The 17,836-nt window shown below is 36.7% G+C and overlaps 1 protein-coding gene across 1 annotated transcript in view; it reads left to right on the top strand.

Moving 5' to 3' along the window:
* Window positions 1–11,960, top strand: part of ELF8 (binding protein) — a 30,496-nt gene extending 18,536 nt beyond the window's left edge. The window contains exons 15-25 of the mRNA XM_082869054.1: window positions 211–291; window positions 389–547; window positions 782–877; window positions 1,592–1,693; window positions 1,782–1,889; window positions 2,015–2,239; window positions 5,671–5,937; window positions 6,021–6,092; window positions 7,739–8,062; window positions 8,565–8,811; window positions 11,682–11,960. Coding sequence (XP_082725180.1) covers window positions 211–291; window positions 389–547; window positions 782–877; window positions 1,592–1,693; window positions 1,782–1,889; window positions 2,015–2,239; window positions 5,671–5,937; window positions 6,021–6,092; window positions 7,739–8,062; window positions 8,565–8,759 — 1,629 coding nt within the window. The 3' untranslated portion in view covers window positions 8,760–8,811; window positions 11,682–11,960. The remainder of the gene's footprint in view (window positions 1–210; window positions 292–388; window positions 548–781; window positions 878–1,591; window positions 1,694–1,781; window positions 1,890–2,014; window positions 2,240–5,670; window positions 5,938–6,020; window positions 6,093–7,738; window positions 8,063–8,564; window positions 8,812–11,681) is intronic.
* The last annotated feature ends 5,876 nt before the right edge of the window (window positions 11,961–17,836 follow it).

A 17,836-nucleotide genomic window follows, 5' to 3' on the forward strand; every position in this document is an offset into this window, starting at 1 on the left:
TTGCAAATTTGTATTGGTGATAGGCAACAGAATTTTTGCAAAGTAGTTAGTTGGTTAACCCTGTTGTTAAAGATCCTTAACTTCAGAAAACTTTGTCCCAAACATCATTTAACATGAATGTTTTATGGCTTTTTTTGTGAATTTTGTTTGATGCCCATGAATATGTCCATATTTTTCCATTTTGTCTAACTATGTTTTACTTTTTTACAGTATCCAGATTATATAGATGCTTATCTGAGGCTTGCTGCCATTGCAAAAGATCGAAATAATATTCAGATAAGCATTGAGCTGGTTGTTATTCCCCTTCATACATTCATATTCTGCAATTTACATTTTATTGTATGTTTTTATGTTGTAGATTGTTTATCCATAATGTGTTTTTGCATAGATCGCTGATGCTCTGAAGGTCGATGACAAGTGCCCAAATGCATTACTGATGCTTGGTGACTTGGAGCTAAAAAATGATGACTGGGTTAAGGCAAAAGATACCTTCAAGGCTGCTAAGGATTCAAGTGATAGAAAAGATTCTTATGCTACTCTGTGTCTGGTGAATACGATATTCAGATTACATTCATCTTTCGTTCTTGAAACCAATTTTACTATTACGATCTTCCCCAACTTCTACATCTTTTGTGAACCTGAAGGGAATTGTATTAAATTATTTAATAACCAATGTCATGGAGTTGCTTTGGGTTATATTGTCATTGTCTTCAATTATCTTATTTTCTGTTAATATCGACTAAAATATCAGTAGCTCATCTGCTTGCTTTGACATTGTTAGGGAAACTGGAACTATTTTGCAGCAGTTCGCTCAGAGAAAAGAGCTCCTAAGTTGGAAGCCACCCATCTAGAAAAAGCTAAGGAGCTCTACACAAAAGTATGATATATTGACTTTACTTAAGACTGATTCTTTGCTATTGCTACTGTAACTTGTGCACTTTTTTCTCTTAAAGCTTTTGTTTAGAAAGCCTCATGCAGTAATAAGTTGCATTTAATTATGGTCTTGCAGCAGAGTTATCTCATCTCATTTTAGACTTTCTACAATTTTTTTTGTACTTAATACCACTTATAAACTGAAGGTCAATATGGTCAATATCTACCCTTTCTTTGAGAAGGAAGATTTATAGTTTTGTTCATTGAAACAAAAATTGAAAAAAATTAGAAAAGAGCATGGGATCAAAGGAAATGGAGAAATGTGGTTTGTTGATTTGTTGTGGGTCTAACGGTGATGGGGGCTATACAACCTAGAAATCCCCCAAACCCGGATGAAGGCTGGAATTGATCCTAGGTCTGGTACCACACCAGGAGAAATGTGATCTTCCAATGCATGAAGATTGGAACTGCTTTTAATGGTTGGCTTTTGTGCATTAGCCTTTATCCAGATTTGGTACACTATTTTGAATAATTTCTTGTAAAGTTTCGGTGTAAAGAGATGTCAGTTGAAGTTCAACCTCTGGTTTCCTTATGCTCATTTAGGTGCCCTTTGGAGCATCTCTCTAGTTTTTGCTTTATGTAATTTTGTTGAGGCATTTATATCCTGATAAAATTCCTTCTGATCTGTGATTGAATTCTATAATTTTTATTCTAACAGGTTCTGTTTGATCATAATGCTAATTTGTATGCTGCCAATGGTGCTGGAGTGGTCTTGGCAGAAAAAGGTCACTTTGATGTTTCAAAGGATCTTTTTACACAGGTTAGCTGAGTTGTTTCATTTGGGCCATGATCAAAGGGAAAAATCTCATAGGATGTTTGAGTTCCTCATTGCTTTTCCTCTATTGTAGGTCCAAGAAGCTGCAAGTGGAAGTGTTTTTGTTCAGATGCCAGATGTGTGGATAAATTTGGCTCATGTGTATTTTGCTCAAGGAAATTTTCCATTGGCTGTGAAAATGGTTCAGTACAAACAATCTTCTTCTGCTTCTTTTTATTTATTTATTTATTTAATTTGGAAATTTTAAAATATCTTGTTTTACCCCTTTTTACTGAATGTGTGTTGGTGGCACTTCCTGATTTGCAGTATCAAAATTGCTTGCGGAAGTTTTACTATAGTACAGACAGTCAAGTTCTTCTCTATCTAGCTCGTACTCATTATGAAGCTGAACAGTGGCAAGACTGCAAAAAGACTTTACTGCGAGCCATTCACTTGGCACCTTCAAATTACACATTGAAGTTTGATGCAGGTGTTGCAATGCAAAAGTTCTCAGCATCGACATTACAAAAGCAAAAGAGAACTGTGGATGAGGTTAATAATTATGAACCCTTCCCTTGTAGTTTTCTTACTTTGTGTTTCATCTTAACGAAACTGGAACGATTAGACCGTGATATTTACTTTCCTTTCAACCACATCTGCTTTCTGTTAGGGTCATCTGGTGCTAATATTCCAAGAACCCTGACTCTTTCCTTTCCCCTAGCAGTGCCGCTCTGTGGACCATGTCACTTCTTCATTGGTCTAATTTTTTTTCTTGGCTGACATAGCAAAACATTTTGGTGTGTTTTCAATATTTTTTATTTTGAAGAGTTGCTGCTACTGCCATCTCAGAATGTGTTACATGGACTCAAGTATGAGTATCAGTTGTGTGTCCAAGCGTGAGAGCTTCATAAACCTAAATTTTAGGATACTGTGATATGTATCTAAAAGTTGGATGCGGCTTCGAGGATACGCCATGATACATATATATTGTATATTGCATATTGCATAATATTATTAAATAAGATGTTACAAATTATGTAGAAATGTATTTGAAATTAAATAGAATTTAGGAAAAATGTGGAATTTCTATCTCATTCGTTTGAGAGGCTAGAGATGTTTCTTTACTTCTTCGTCATACATCATAACAAATTAGAGGATCCAAATGTTGAAATTCGATATGGGTGTTGGACACATCCACACCCTTGTCGTATCTGGTGGACACTGTTATTTTGGGGAAATAGAACAGTCCTTGTAGCATGGGGGTTATTTCATTTACCAATGGAGTTACATGAAACACATAGTAATATGGATAGAAAAATAGCCGTGCTTTATGGTTCATAACATTTTTTTTGGCACTTTAGAAATTAGAAGACAAACAAAAAATGCAACAGGAGGGAGGGTTAAGCCCCTCTCATATGCTGTCCCCATCATGTCTACAATTAGCTGATTCTTGATTAAATCGGGTAAATCATCCATCACTACACAGACAGCTCCTCTTGATCAGCTCCAAGATTGGCAAGTACATGCACATTGGTTCCCTTCCCCAAGTGCGTGTTGAATGGAGTAATTGCACCTTTGAAAAAGGAATCTGGAGTCTTCAAACTACGCCTGTGTGGAAAGTTAAGAGGAGTGCCTTGATGAAGTTCACCATCTGTCAGTCTCTTTCAATAACAACATTCAGCCCCTGGTCCAAACTATAGTTAGACACCCAAAATTTTTGCCTCCAAGCTGGTGCAATTTTCAAGCTTCCCATAGTAGCTACAAACCCACATCTCAGCTTCATCTCTGAATAGGCAACTTAAACCACCTAGTCTTGGATTCTCTTTTGCACAGCCATCTATGTTGAGCTTTATTTTCCCTGTGCCTGGAAAGGACTACTTAATTAGTTTAATGAGTTCTAGACCAGTAGATATAGAGGACTAGAAAGTCTCTTGAATCACATGAGCATACTCTAGGATGAGTTTCCCACTCCCCTGGTAGTAAAATATTTCACACATTGGTTTTGAAGTTGATCCTTCCAAATTGGCTGGAGAGTAACAATGAAAAGTATGTTTCACAGGGTGTTCCCATAGAGTTTTCTTATGCAATTATTTTCAATTCACAATTGGAGAGGCATTTCCAGATCCCCTAAGATGGTCTTTTGTACGGTCATTGGTTCATGGAAGCATTTTGACCAATGATGTTCTTCAAAGGAGGAGGCCTAATCATTGTCTTTCTCCTCAATGGTGCATTATGTGTAAGGAAGAGGGGGAAATTCTGAATCACCTTTTCTTGCACTGCCCAGTATGTTTGTGGCTGCAGTTTTTTGCATGGGGAGGCCTTGCTTGGTGGCACCCGAATCAAGTAGTTTTATGCTTTCTATTGATTTTTGATTTCTGGGCTGTAACAAAAAAGCAAGGTGCTGGGGCTTTGTGCAGTTTTTGCTCTTTTCTAGGTCATTTGGTTGAAAAGGAATGGGAGGATCTTTGAGGACAAAAGTATTGACGTCTGTTTGATGTCGGAGAAAATAAGATTTTTGGCATCTTTTTGGGCTTCGGTTGCTCCCCCATTTAAGGAAATCCCGCTTTTGTTAATTTCTAGCGATTGGGAGGCCTTGTGTGTTTCTTAGTTCTTCTTTTTCTGTTTTTGGTTTTCACTTTTGAGGAGTTCTTGTCCTCCTTTGCATTTTTCTCTCCTTTTTTCTCTATTTTAATAAAATTCTTCTTTTGTTGCTGATTAAAAAAAAAGAAAAGAAAAAAAAGATCCCCTAAGATCCATTTGTCATCATAGCTGTCCACACTTATCTGGCTTTATAGCTGACTCTGAGCAAATGATTCATGTTTTTAATTAAGTTCTCACATCTGGGGCTTCAATAAATGAGTTCATCATAGGGTTTATTGCTGAGAAGTCCAAAGTCATGGTGGGATATGACATGCTGTAAAAGTTGCCCGTGCCGGAAAAGCCACCAGAAAATTTTGTGGCAGTGGCAGCTGGACAGAGGTGTCGTTTTGGACAAATAGATGTCTTTTTGGCCCCTATTGGCCCAAAATTTTAAAAGAGTGCCTTTCATCATACATGAAAATATGAAGAAAAATCTGCAAAATGAGAGCAATAGAATTAAAAGCATTTAAGTTCTAGCACTTCGATTTTTTACTGTTCTTTTTTATTTGTTTGGACATTGAGATGTATAGAATTAGTGCCAAGTAAGTACAAGACTGATGAGGTCAATTAAGATCGATTAACCATGCTGCTAAAGCCCTGACTGCACTATTATAGTTTGAGGTGAAGTTATTTTTCGAAATAAAAAAAAAAAAAAAAAGAAGTTTGTGGTGAAGGTGTAGAATATGGGAAAAAAGGTTGAATAGTACTTGGGTATGGGGCTGGAGGAATAAATAACTGTGGTCAATGATTTATCAGAAGATTAGGCTATAGATGGAGCTTACCGGTGAATAGGAATTTGTTTAAACTCACTAGATATTCTCAACTGAGGGCTTGTTGTGTTGTCATTATTATTCCAATTGTTACCTTTTGGCTTTTCCTAATTCTGGATGGTAAAATTGGGAGGTAACTTCCAGGATTAGTGAGTTGTTGCTGCTAAGGTTGCTGACATTGTTCCATGAATTGTGTCACCTGACGATAATACATCTGATATATCTTACCAGGAGCTGCTAGCTTGAGTAGTATCTATTGTCACTACAGAGTGGGGAGCTGCAATGTTGTAGTCACAAGTGGGAGTGTGTGTGACTTTAGCCGCTTGATGATATCCTTTATATATGCATAACAGAAATTCTTGATGCTTATTCATTGTAGAACCATGCTGATATCCTTTATCTAGATTTGTAATGGCTGTTGTATACTGTCGCTAGTTGCACCATGAATCAGTGTTTACATTTATCCATGTCAAACAGATATGCAAATGTAATAATGCTGGAAATCTTGCTGCATTATTTAATATGCTGTTTTCTTTCATTCTCTTTCTCTCCTTGCACTCGTTCTAATAATAGGTGCGTTCAACTGTGGCTGAGCTTAAGAATGCAGTCCGGGTATTTAGTCAATTGTCTGCTGCTTCAAACCTTCAATTTCATGGGTTTGATGAGAAGAAAATTGATACCCATGTCAATTATTGCAAGCACTTGCTTGAGGCTGCAAAAGTTCACTGTGAGGCAGCTGAGCGTGAAGAGCAGCAGAATAAGCAGAGAATAGAACTTGCACGTCAGGTCACGTTAGCTGAGGAAGCCCGTCGAAAAGCCGAAGAACAGAGGAAATTTCAGGTTAGCTGGTGTTAATTCACTTGATGTATAGTACATCGATCATTTTTGCTTTGAGCCTTCGCTCATTCTACTATGGGGAACAGATGGAGAGAAGGAAACAAGAAGATGAGCTAAAGCAAGTGAGGCAACAAGAGGAACATTTAGAGCGTATAAAGGTATGGGTTGTTACCTATGTCACCTGCAGCTTGGTTCCTGTCTTCACTGGCAAGCTCTATTTTAGGAGCATAGTTGTTTTTGTATTCTTTTGGCCTATGATTCTGTTATTCACTGTATAATCTTCTATTATAATTCACCTTTTAAAGTAATTTTTGACTTTAACAATGTGCAAATTATACCAAATTCTTGACATATGAGAGAGAGATGTGACGAACAATTTTTTTTTATGCGACAGAATCTTAAGAGTGGCTAAAAGTAGCGACTTCCCAAATATGTATTGTATTTTGCCTTAGAATATTCTAGACCCTATTTTTAGTTCCACATTACAAATATGCAAATAGATTGATTTAGGAGATTTGGGCTTTGTTTGGTTATAGTTTTGGAAATTATTATTAGATGGGTTTTCGATTGTTTTGAACTTTTTTGATATTTTAATCTTCTTTTTTCTTATCCTTTTTTTTTGTTTTTTTGTTTTTTGTTTTTGTTTTAGTTTTAATGTACTTTTTAGATACATCAAGATTAGATGTATCTAAAAAGTAAAAAAGTGTAACTAAAATACGAAAAAAATTTACGAAAAACAAACAAAAACCCGAACGAAAATACACAGATTTTTGTTTTTTTAGTGATTTGTTTTAATATTTTAGTCAATTTGTTTTACTTTTTAGATCCATCTTGAGTAGGTGCATCTAAAAAGTACAAAAAATTGATTAAAATATAAAAAAATAAAATAAAATATACTAAAAATAAACGAGAACTCATCTAAAATGAGTTTTTGAAAAATCAAACCAAACAAACATTCGATGTTTTATTCTTTCACAGTCCACGGAAACTAACTATTAGAAGTTTTACTTTTTGACTCACTTTGACTCCCATATGAGCACTAGATACTATGTCAAAATGTGTCGTAAACTAATACAATATGTTCATGAAATTTTACTTGAGATTAGATCAGAGCATACTTTACAATCTTCATTACTTGGAGAAAACCTGTATACAACTAGCCCATGTTTTTTTGTATGGAAATTGCAAACATACTAATACTAAATCCTATATCAGGAGGGAAAAATCAACTTGCACTGTTTTTCTTTTTTCTTTTGATTTAAAAAAAAAATTGTTATCCATTTTTCTTATAGGGAAGGGAAGGGGTTGCAGTGGGGGCTTTGTTTTTGGAAGAGGTCAATCATTTTACTGGGTAGCTTTTAAATGGAAGAATTTCTTGTTTGCACTGAAAAACTAACTGCTGTGGTAGATATTGGAGAATGCATGAGTATTGTTGACAGTCCAAACATAAAATATGAGAAATCTTGCGAAAGGATCCTGGTTTGGTTTGAATTTTGATGTGTAGAGATTTTGGAGTGCTGTAGGTTGTCTTAGGCAGTTAGTGTCTTATTGTTATGATCCTGCATTAAACTTGATATGATGCCTTGCTGAATTTTGTCTGTTGGCAAAACGTTTGTGTTATTGGCATCCCAGTGAATATACCTTTTGGTATCTATCTTAAACTTGTTTCATCCAATCTTCATCTAGTTATCAGAAATTGACCAGCTATCTTGAATTGACACATGCTTTAATTTTTATGTTTCTGCATTTGTCCATATCTGTTTGTCTTTGAATTCTGTGGATTAATTTTTTGCTTTGTCTCCAGGAACAATGGAAGAGTAGCACTCCTGCCAGCAAGCGGAAGGATAGGTCCCAGTATGAAGACGAGGAGGGTGGGCATAGTGAGAAGAGGAGGAAAAAGGGGGGGAAGAGAAGAAAGAGGGATAAGGGATCAAAGTCACGTTATGAGACGGACGAAGCAGAAGCTGACATTGTGGATGATCAGGAAGAAATGGAGGACGAAGATGCCAACATCAACTATAGGGAGCCCTCAAATCAGATGAATAATCAAGAAGATGAAGGGGAAGAAAATGCTCAGGATCTACTTGCAGCAGCTGGGCTTGAAGATTCTGATGCTGAGGATGACATGGTAATCTGTGTGTGTGTGGTTATCTCAAATTGTTGTTGTGTTAAACTTGCTGGAAAGATGGCTATGTGCAGCAGTTTCAAGCTATTTTGAACTTTCTTGGATCAGATATCATTTGGTCTGCTGCACAAGATAGTTCGCTAAACAAAGTTATCTAGACTTGGAATAAATTCAGTAGTGCTACGTGCAGGGAAAAAAAAAAAAAAAGGGTGTGGCCCAATTTCATTGTGGGTGTGGTCACAACGAGTCATGATCACACCTGGAATGAATTTTGGCGACATAGCATTATTGACAAATTTTTGTTAAACCAATCCCAGTTGGTCTAGTGTCAGCCAGAATTTCATCAAGTATGGATACTAACCAGGAAATCCACCTTATGTTAGTGTTTGTCAATGGTGAATTGGTGTCACTCATCTTTTTCCACCAAGGTTTGTACATTTGCTTTTTCATTACATATTCATCTTTCTGACCAAGGTTTTTATGTTTATTTGTATTTTGGATGAAGGCTGCACCTTCAAATCCAATTCGACGGAGGGGTGCGTGGTCAGAGTCAGATGATGATGAACCACAACAAAGGCAGCCACAACTCAGCCCTAATGGAGATGACTCTACTGAGATGCAGGTAAGTGATGGGGAAGTTGGGGGAGATGATGACAGGCTGAATGGAGATGCTGCTGCTGCTGATGAAGACGACGACTAGACCAAACATGCCAAGAAAAGCCCCACAAGGCCAGAAATAAACTGATTAGCAGGTCAGCATTTTCAATCCAATTCTATGTACACAGCAGGGATTAGAGATATCTTTGCTTCTGAAATTACAAATTGGTTTGTAGCTGTGACTTAGAAATGAATAAGTTATAGCTGTGATTTAGAAGTGATTTAAGTGAAGTTCTCAAATTCTATTTTCCTTGCCTGAAACTGTTTTTGTATATATATGCTCATCTTCTCAATGTTGAAAACCTGTTTTGCCGCGGAATGTGGGCATTGTTTAGAGATGCTGTGTTTGTGTTCCCCGTATTTTTTAGGTCATACAACTTAATATTGAGTTACTGAAAAGCATTTTTCACATTTACACATCTCATCATCTTGCCTTCCCTAGTTTTTTCTCTTGTGCTCCTTCTTTCTGGGCCTCCCAAGTTTTTGTCAAAGTTGTCCAGGATGGTTGTATTATTTTACTTCCTTTGGTAACAAGTGAAGTGTCTAACATATATATCATTCAGATATTTGGTCTACGACTCTATCTATATACGTGTTCCCAGCCCTTGAACTTGTTAATATAATATTGTTAATTATTGTATGCGATCTTAAGAACACGATTTTTAAAATCAGGGATGAAACTGGTGACTTCAAGTCATCTAAATAAGCTCAGAATTTCAAATCAAGTGTACAAATGATTATTGCAGATTTGTGAGGTTAGGGGTTAGGAGTTGTTTCATCATATGGTGGTTTTGAATGGTCCCCCATTATTGGCCTCCAAACAGAGCCTAGATTTAGATGGAAAGTTGAATTTGGGTACAACAAAATAGTTTCAGATTGTCGTGCCATCCTGTGGCCCATTTCTATTTCTACTGGGTATTTGTGGGTCAGTTACTGGAGACTACTGAGGATGAGTGAGAGTACTACTCACTCTCTCTATACAGCCAATTTGGAATGATTTTATCACGATTCTTTTACTTGAGCAGCAGTAAAAATGACAATAATGTAGTAATATCAGAAATTATAATTCAGGGGGTGTATAGGTTTTTTTTTGTTTTGTTTTAATTTATTTAAAGTATGTGTTAAAAGTGTGTGGTGTATCTTTTTTTGTATTAAATTGAAAAACTGGAAGTGGTTAATTACAAGTTTGGTCAGACTTTTAGGGTCAATTACACTTTTAACCCTTGTACTTTGACTTAAATTTCACATTGGTCTCAGTAATTCCAATTGATCAACTTGATCCATGCACTTTAACTTTATATTCAATTTATTCTTTCTAAATTTATGTTAATTTTGGTTGTGTACACTTTAGGAGATTGATAAGTGTTCTATATTCGTTAATTTTAACCTCCAACTTGAACATAATAACTAAATTGAAATTAGATTTAAATTGTAGAGATCAAATTATTCAATTTCAAACTGTAGAGACTAAAGTGAAATTTGAGTTAAACCGTAAAGATGAAAAGTGTAATTAACCCTAACTTTTTGTTTTTGTAAACTAATGGTTCCTCTTTTCGGCCTGCTGCCTTCCATGGCTGTGTCCACACGGGTTCTTCCTCAGTTTGTTGAAGACAACAGTTCATTTCATTCACAAACATCTACATAAACGTGATTTAAATTTCATAGCCACTATATATATATATCTTCAAATGTAAAAAAATTTACTATATACATAACATGTGAAATTAATGCATGGCATGACTCTGTCGGTGGCATAAGGCAAGTTTCCTTTGAAGTAAATACCTGAATGCCAAGTATGGCTCGTAATAATCTAGCTTCCGAAGCATATGGCGATTCTTTCACCATCTGGGGCGTTAATTTACCTACTAAAATTATCCCCATCTCTACCCAAGATCCCAGCAACACAATTCCATTTTTGTCTAAATTGTGTCCCAGCAACACAATTCCATTTTTGTCTAAATTGTGTAATAAATAGATCCGATGTTGAATCATGCTTTTTATACCTACTTGATTTTATTTTTATTTTATTTATTTATTTATTTATTTCTGACATTATTCACGCAAAAAAGAGGGGTCTGACATTGAAATTGTAAGAGTACTGTGGTGGGTGGGTGATTAACTGCAAGATCAAGATGTATAATAATGAACTTTCCCCAGTGTAATGTTTGAATGAGGCTTTGAAGAACATGACATGCCCATGCCATGCTGCCCACAGCTCTGAGTGGGTAAGGCTGGGCAGTTTTCACAAAGCTCTCACGGCTTGGGACCCACTCCCTCTTCACTCACCATGTTTGTGACGCTCCAAATTTCGGCACATCATGAGATACTAAGGAAATATTTCGATTAAACACCAAGTTATCGATTAAACACTAAATTATGATATTAGTATTTGCTTTTAGAATAATGGTGGATGTGTGGGTAACACGATAGGGAGTATACCACTAGTAGACTGTTCTCTTGGGGCAGATTATTGATGTCACTACTTGGGTATGCAACTCTGGGCGTAGGCATCCGTGGTTGTTACTGTGGTAACCTTGTAAATGTGACGAAAGGGGAGTTTCGAATTGCCTGTGGCTATGGTTTAGTGATTGGGTATTTCACGAGGAATTAACTAGATGCACTTAGATAATTAAACCTTGGAAATTTTTAAACAGTACTTGATATTTTTCTTCTTATTATTGTACTTAACTATTATGTTTTATTTCACTACTTTTATTGGTGTGGTTTTCTTTGGGTTTGTTTGTTGGGAAACTACATGCAAGTGTGAGTTGGAAATTTTTTTTATCAATACATGGAGAGAGGTACAAGTGACACTTGCAGTTCCACAATTTTTCATTTGCACCCAATCACAAACACACTTGCAACCCCCATGTGTTCGTCAATATTTTCTCCAACTCCCACCTTCATGTAGTTCTCCCTTGTTTGTTTTCTATTGGGCTTTGCACCTCACAACGTGTTATGCCAGGTTTTGAAGGCAAATGAGTAGCTGACTTAGATCCATGAGCAGGCGATGCCGGAGACAATTGGTTGCCTTGAGGGTAAATACCATAGTGGCATTACATTACCTTTCTTTTGTAGTTTTAAATTCTTAGAGTCGTACTTTGTTTTGATGTTAGATTTAGAATGTAGCCAAATAATTTTTTTATTTTTGTACTGAGTGATATTATGGAACTTGATTTTTATTCTGTAAATATTAAACTTTTAACGGTACAGTCTTCAACTTTATATTTTAGTTACCTTATAACTTCCTCTTTTTTTTTTTTCGTTTGGTGGTTGAGAAAAGATAAAAAGCATTAATAAATAAAATACAAGTTATAACTTCTAGTGAAGAGCCTCAAAACATGTTTTTGCTTCAGCCATAAGTGCAGAACTTGCCACTAAAGAGTATTGTTTATGTGCTATAACATTCTGTCAACAGTCCATGGCAATCCATGCAGCGCCCGCTTGGTTTGTAGACTTCAGCATGATCCATCAATGATTATCCTGTCAAAACAACAATCTGGCTGCCAAAACATATCGTTAATAACAATAAAATGATTATCAGAACAAGAACAAGTATTGCAAAGTGAAGTCAAAAGTCCATTCCCTCAATCCATTACACCCAACTTCATTAGTACTCCAAGACAATTGAGTAATGGCATGCATAACATGCATGGTTCATCTATTACCCCCTCATACACAGCATTATTTCTGTGTTTACATATACACCACAGGACTCCAACAGATTCCAGACCTGCTTCTTTATTTGTTGCTTGTTGAAACCGACACTTCAATCATTCATGAACTAACATCACCTCTCCCACATCAAAATTCAATCCCAACCTAAATCCTGGCCAAATGTGTTTCGAAAAAGGGCAGTGGAAACGAAGATGCTCTGAAGTTTCATCTTCAACAAAGCACCTTGGGCAAGCTACATCAATCTCTATTCCTCGAGACCTAAAAGAACCCCAACCTGTAAAATCCTATGGAGAACTTTCCATATAAAGATGGCCCATTTGGGTGGAATATGTAAATTCCATAGATCCTTCCAACAGCTCTGTCAGCCCCTTTGTCTATGTGTAGAAAGAACAGGATTTTCGGAAAGAAAATGCTATAGATTTCAAATTTTTTATCAAATAAATGACCAAATGTCTCACATGGATGTGAGATCCGCAATTTGATATCCCTAGCATTACCCTTTTCGGAAACAACCTTATAATACCCTGACTTAACCGAATACCTCCCATGTTTAGATAAATGCCAAATTAGCTGATCCTCCCTTCCTTCCAATGGAACATGAATATTGCAAATGTGCTTAACCATCTCATTACTACCTTATAACTTCCTTAATATCTCAGGATGTTCTAAAATTTGCAGCGTCACATTGTTATTGACGCCACTAACAATCGAACCTATGTGATAGTTTCTATCTTAAAAAAAATTGAATAAAATAAGTATTTCTAAATGCAGATGAGAAAGCATTCTAATTACAGCTCATTAGCATATGAGTTGGAGGCACGACAATCCCTTCCCCTCTTATGGTAACATCTTGATGTTGTGTTTGCATTAAGGATTTAAAAGAAGGGTTTGTGGACGGGAAAAAGAAAAAGAAAAGAAATGAATATGTGACAAAAAATTAGCTAAAGAATTGGTAAATATCTCAAAAATATTGGTGTTATATTGAGTTGGAATTTACTTTTTATTTATTTATTTATTTATTTTTGAGAAAGGGAGTTTACTAAATTCTAACACATCTAATTTCTGTATTCACAACCCTCCCTCTAATCTTTGTTGAAAAAATAATTAGGTGCTTTTGAAGTAATAAACATATTTTATAGTGTTTTCTAAAATACAACGCAAAATAACAAATTCTCGGGAACTTGCTCCAAATTTATGGGACTTGATGTATATTTTTTTTTCTAAAATTTGAGGAATATTATTAGAGGTTGCTATTAGCACCTGCTTAATATCTTTGCACCCTCCATTTCTTTGAACCCCCACCCTAAGCCTTAAATTTCAATAAGATTTTTTTGAACACCCCATTTAATATCAAATTTACCCATATTCATAATATTATCACACCCAAGTGCACACACACTCAATTTTGCACACCCTCTCCTTCCCCTATTGATGACTGTCCATCTGTTGAAGAGAACACCGATGGTTCCTTGGTGTTAAACACCATTGCATTGCATCGAAACTCGTCAAAAAGGAGGAAAAACCCTCATTGCGGTTGCAAATCGACTCGACAGTATGAGGGAAAAACCCTCATTGTGATGGAAATTTAGTCCACCATTGCGGCTGCAAATAGAAAATTCCTCTTAGGTAAATACCGACTCCCCATCACATTTTTGTTTTTTGGTTTATTTCGGCGTAAAAGGAGGTTTTAGAGGAAAACCCTCACGAAAAACACATTCTATTGTTGACTCTACAAAATTGAATCGTTTGGCATACCAGTGCTGAACAAAATATTGAAACACGACACCCTGTGTTCGAACGATTTCATTTATGTAACTAGTGCTAAGAGTGACTAATTTTTTTTTTTTGGTCTTGGACGAGAGGGTGGGGTGTACTTGTTGGGTCATTGCTTTCTGTGGGAATACCCTGATAGTCCACTACTAGATTTGATAAAGAAGTTGCTTTAGTTTCTTTGTCTAGTGAATTTGAGATGAACAATACCAAAATTTGTTGCGACTATTGTGAGTTTGAATTGAACTTCACAGACAATTGCCTTAAGTTCCATTGCCGAAGTGGTGATAGAATTATGTGCGAATTGTGCATGGGGCTATGGTTCTTTGGGTGTTGTTTTAGGTGATACAAAAAGCACTGCGGATGCTAGGGAAGTTTTGCAAATTTTGTTCTGAGATTAGGTTTAGGAATGAAGGGGGCAAAAAGTATAGTGGTAAGATCTATCCTTTAGAGTCTCCCTGAAAAAACCCTGAACCAACATCACCTTGTTTCAGTAGTGAAAAGTTGGATGGTAACTCCCTCCATTTTGGGACCAGAAGCAGTGTTACTTCATTTTATCTAAGCCTTTGAGAAGTGGAATTTTGTTTTTTAAACTATTGAATGCCTTCGCACAAAAATGAGTTTTTTAAACTATTGAATGCATATTGCCAATCTGCCTACCTTCTTTTACTTGGGAAATAGAATTATGAAATTATTATATTGACCATTAAAGTTGTGGACCTAAGACTCTTGCCCACAAAATTAACCTTATCTCAATTCGTATGTTTCGCTATCAGTGATAGTTACAAATATGTATATAAAATATGAAAATGCTTTGGATAATTTAAGTTTTGAAATAACAATTAGATGACATGTTACCAACCATGGTGTCCTAGTTTCATGTTTGGATAGAATGTGTTTTTCATTATAGTCTTTTATGAAAAATCTATTAAAACTAGTTGTGAAGAAGAGTACAAACTTTGAAAATTAATTATAAATAGTTTGTAAACCACAAGCATGATGAGTATTTGATGGTTGGAGTAATCGGCCAAAGGATATTCTAATATTTAAGTTAGTATAAATAAATTAAACATTCAATATCAAGATTAGTAAAAGCGTAAGTGATTGTGTATCTTAGTTCTGGAAGTTGAATTGCCTTGTATGTTTGCTTACATTGTCATTGACTAACATTTAATTTTACTTGGTGGACAACTATGGTGGAAACTGCTCAAGATTGCCCAACGGCGTCTAATGTTGTAATTTTTGAAAAAGTGGCTAAGAGATCTCGACGCACCCTTAAGAATAAGGATCAGGGTGGTGGAGTTAATGAACATGACATGAATGACATAGGTGCAGCTCTAGAAGAAATGGTTGAGGTTGAAAATATTGGGGGCAATCAACTGAATGTTAGTGATATGGGTGATGAACCAATAGACATGGGTGATGAACCGGATAATGAACCAATAGACATGGGTGATGAACTGATAGACATGGGTGACTATGAAGACCAACCAACAGATACAACTGAAAAAGTTTCAGAAGATCTTATTGGACTTTTTCCTAGGGGGCCAAATGATCGTTTAATTTTGAAGAGTTTTCATTGTCACGTAGCAGCAAAAGTTTGGCATAATGATGTAATTTATTTTCTTAGATTAATTTAATATTTTAAATTTTGTTTCAACTTTACTAATTCTTTTTTTTTATTCTATGTTGCAGGAGTGCAAAATACTTAAATGCTTAAAATCATGGTTTTAAAGTTGGTGAATAGTTGTAGACGCGCCCGCGTGGGGCCCTCGCTACTGTTCGGACTCGATTTGTGTCACGGTTCTTAATCTTGAACCAAAGAGTCCAAATCTGGCAAATCGTTTTGAGAAACAGATTTTGAAAAGAAGTGCCAAACATGGACTGCTTTGGCAGATACAGAGTCGCCACCTAAATATTTTTTATGGGGGAATTTAGGAAACCCTGACTCGGTGCCGAAGGCCACATGTCCGTCATCACCGGAGTTGTCTCGGCTCGGGAGCTAGGGTACGATTGGGGAAGGTCAGCTATGAGCACCCCCTCTCACCCGATCCGAAGATCGGCCTCTACTAACCATGATATCCGTTTTTGAAAATATTATGTGTTCTTATTCCAATTGTTAGCCTAGAATTACTATGTTATGCACACAGCAAATAAGTATAGACTAGATTGCCTAATTTGAAAAGAAACATTGCATATCCGTTTGTTTTGGAAAATGTTTTGGAATTTGCTACTCGCAAGTAGGCTAAAATATGGATTTCAACGAGTTTTTCCAACTCAAACAATCTAACCTTCACCCACAGGCATTCAAACAGTTTATCACATAGGCATCTAGCCACATGGTAAGCATACTGTCATGATAGCATTCACACGCATGCGGTATGCTAAAGCATAAATACTTACATCGTACTCCGTGCCAAAACAATAAACCAGTTAGCAAACATGCATGATCCTAGTTCATGTCAAATTGACTAATGCAACACATGCAAGATGCAATTAGAGTATGCTCGGCTAATCTACGATGACATGTGAAATGCAACCAATTGATGCACGTATTCAATTTGGAATTGAAATACAAATGCAGTTAGCATGATGTACTGAGCCCGGTGCATGCAGGACAAATGAATGAATGCACGCATGCATTGCATAAGGTATGCTAATTTTAAATATGCCCTAGTCTACCATCATAAGCAGGTAAATAAAAGGGAAGAAAGACGTGGGATTGGAAGACATACACCCCACTCACACACACTTATTACAGATTTGCCCTCGCCCGGAGGGACCAAATAAATAATACAAATTAATTAACTACGCAAGCTAATTAAATATTACAAATTGCCTAATCAGCTAACAAACTAACTAAGCTAGAAAAAGCAGTAAACCGCCTCGGGAGGAGAGCCAGATGCAGCGCACGCTCGGGTCCCGCTCGGAAGTGCACGGCCATGCATAGTCTGCCTCTGTTTTCCCTGCTCTGCCTCTCTGAAGACTACCAGAGTCTCAAGGATGCTTCTCTGGATACTGGGAATCACCACCGGCTGAGTAGAATCACCACCGGCAGTGGTATGTGATCACCGGCACAAAATGAATCCATCGGCTAGTGATTTAATGTCGGTCGACAATGTATACTGCCGGTCGGCAAAGAATGCCTGCAGAACCTGCAACTCACAGCAGCAGAGGACAGAACTTGCATGGTAATACAATTCAAGCAATGTATGCACCAATCATGTCCCCTATCATGTTTGTGACTCAAAAGGACATATTGTCTCGATTCTCGGACCGCCAATCACGCATTTCCATGCATGACAGCCCAAAGAATCAAGTGTGCAACTTTCATGTCAAATGAAATGCAAACCAAACAAACAAACCAAGGCCCAATTCCTATCACCAAGTCAAGGAATAAGGCATGCATGCAAGATGCAATGCAACCTAGGCATGCGAGCTAAGGATGCAACATGGCATGGCAAGACACTTATGCAAGCACACAAGCAAACATGAGGCAATGCAAATTGATGGAAAGGTGGACTTATACATGATTTAGGCAACTCTAAATAGGTCTAAAACAGTGGCCATAGTGCTATAAAATGAGGGCTAAATGACATGCAAACATGCATGCACACAAGGACCAACACTTAAGCATAAAAAGGCAATTCCCAAGCACACTTGAAAGAGGCA

The sequence above is a fragment of the Camellia sinensis genome, chromosome 5 (genome assembly GCF_055761805.1).
Source record: "Camellia sinensis isolate YWXY chromosome 5, ASM5576180v1, whole genome shotgun sequence".
Taxonomy (NCBI): Eukaryota; Viridiplantae; Streptophyta; class Magnoliopsida; order Ericales; family Theaceae; genus Camellia; species Camellia sinensis.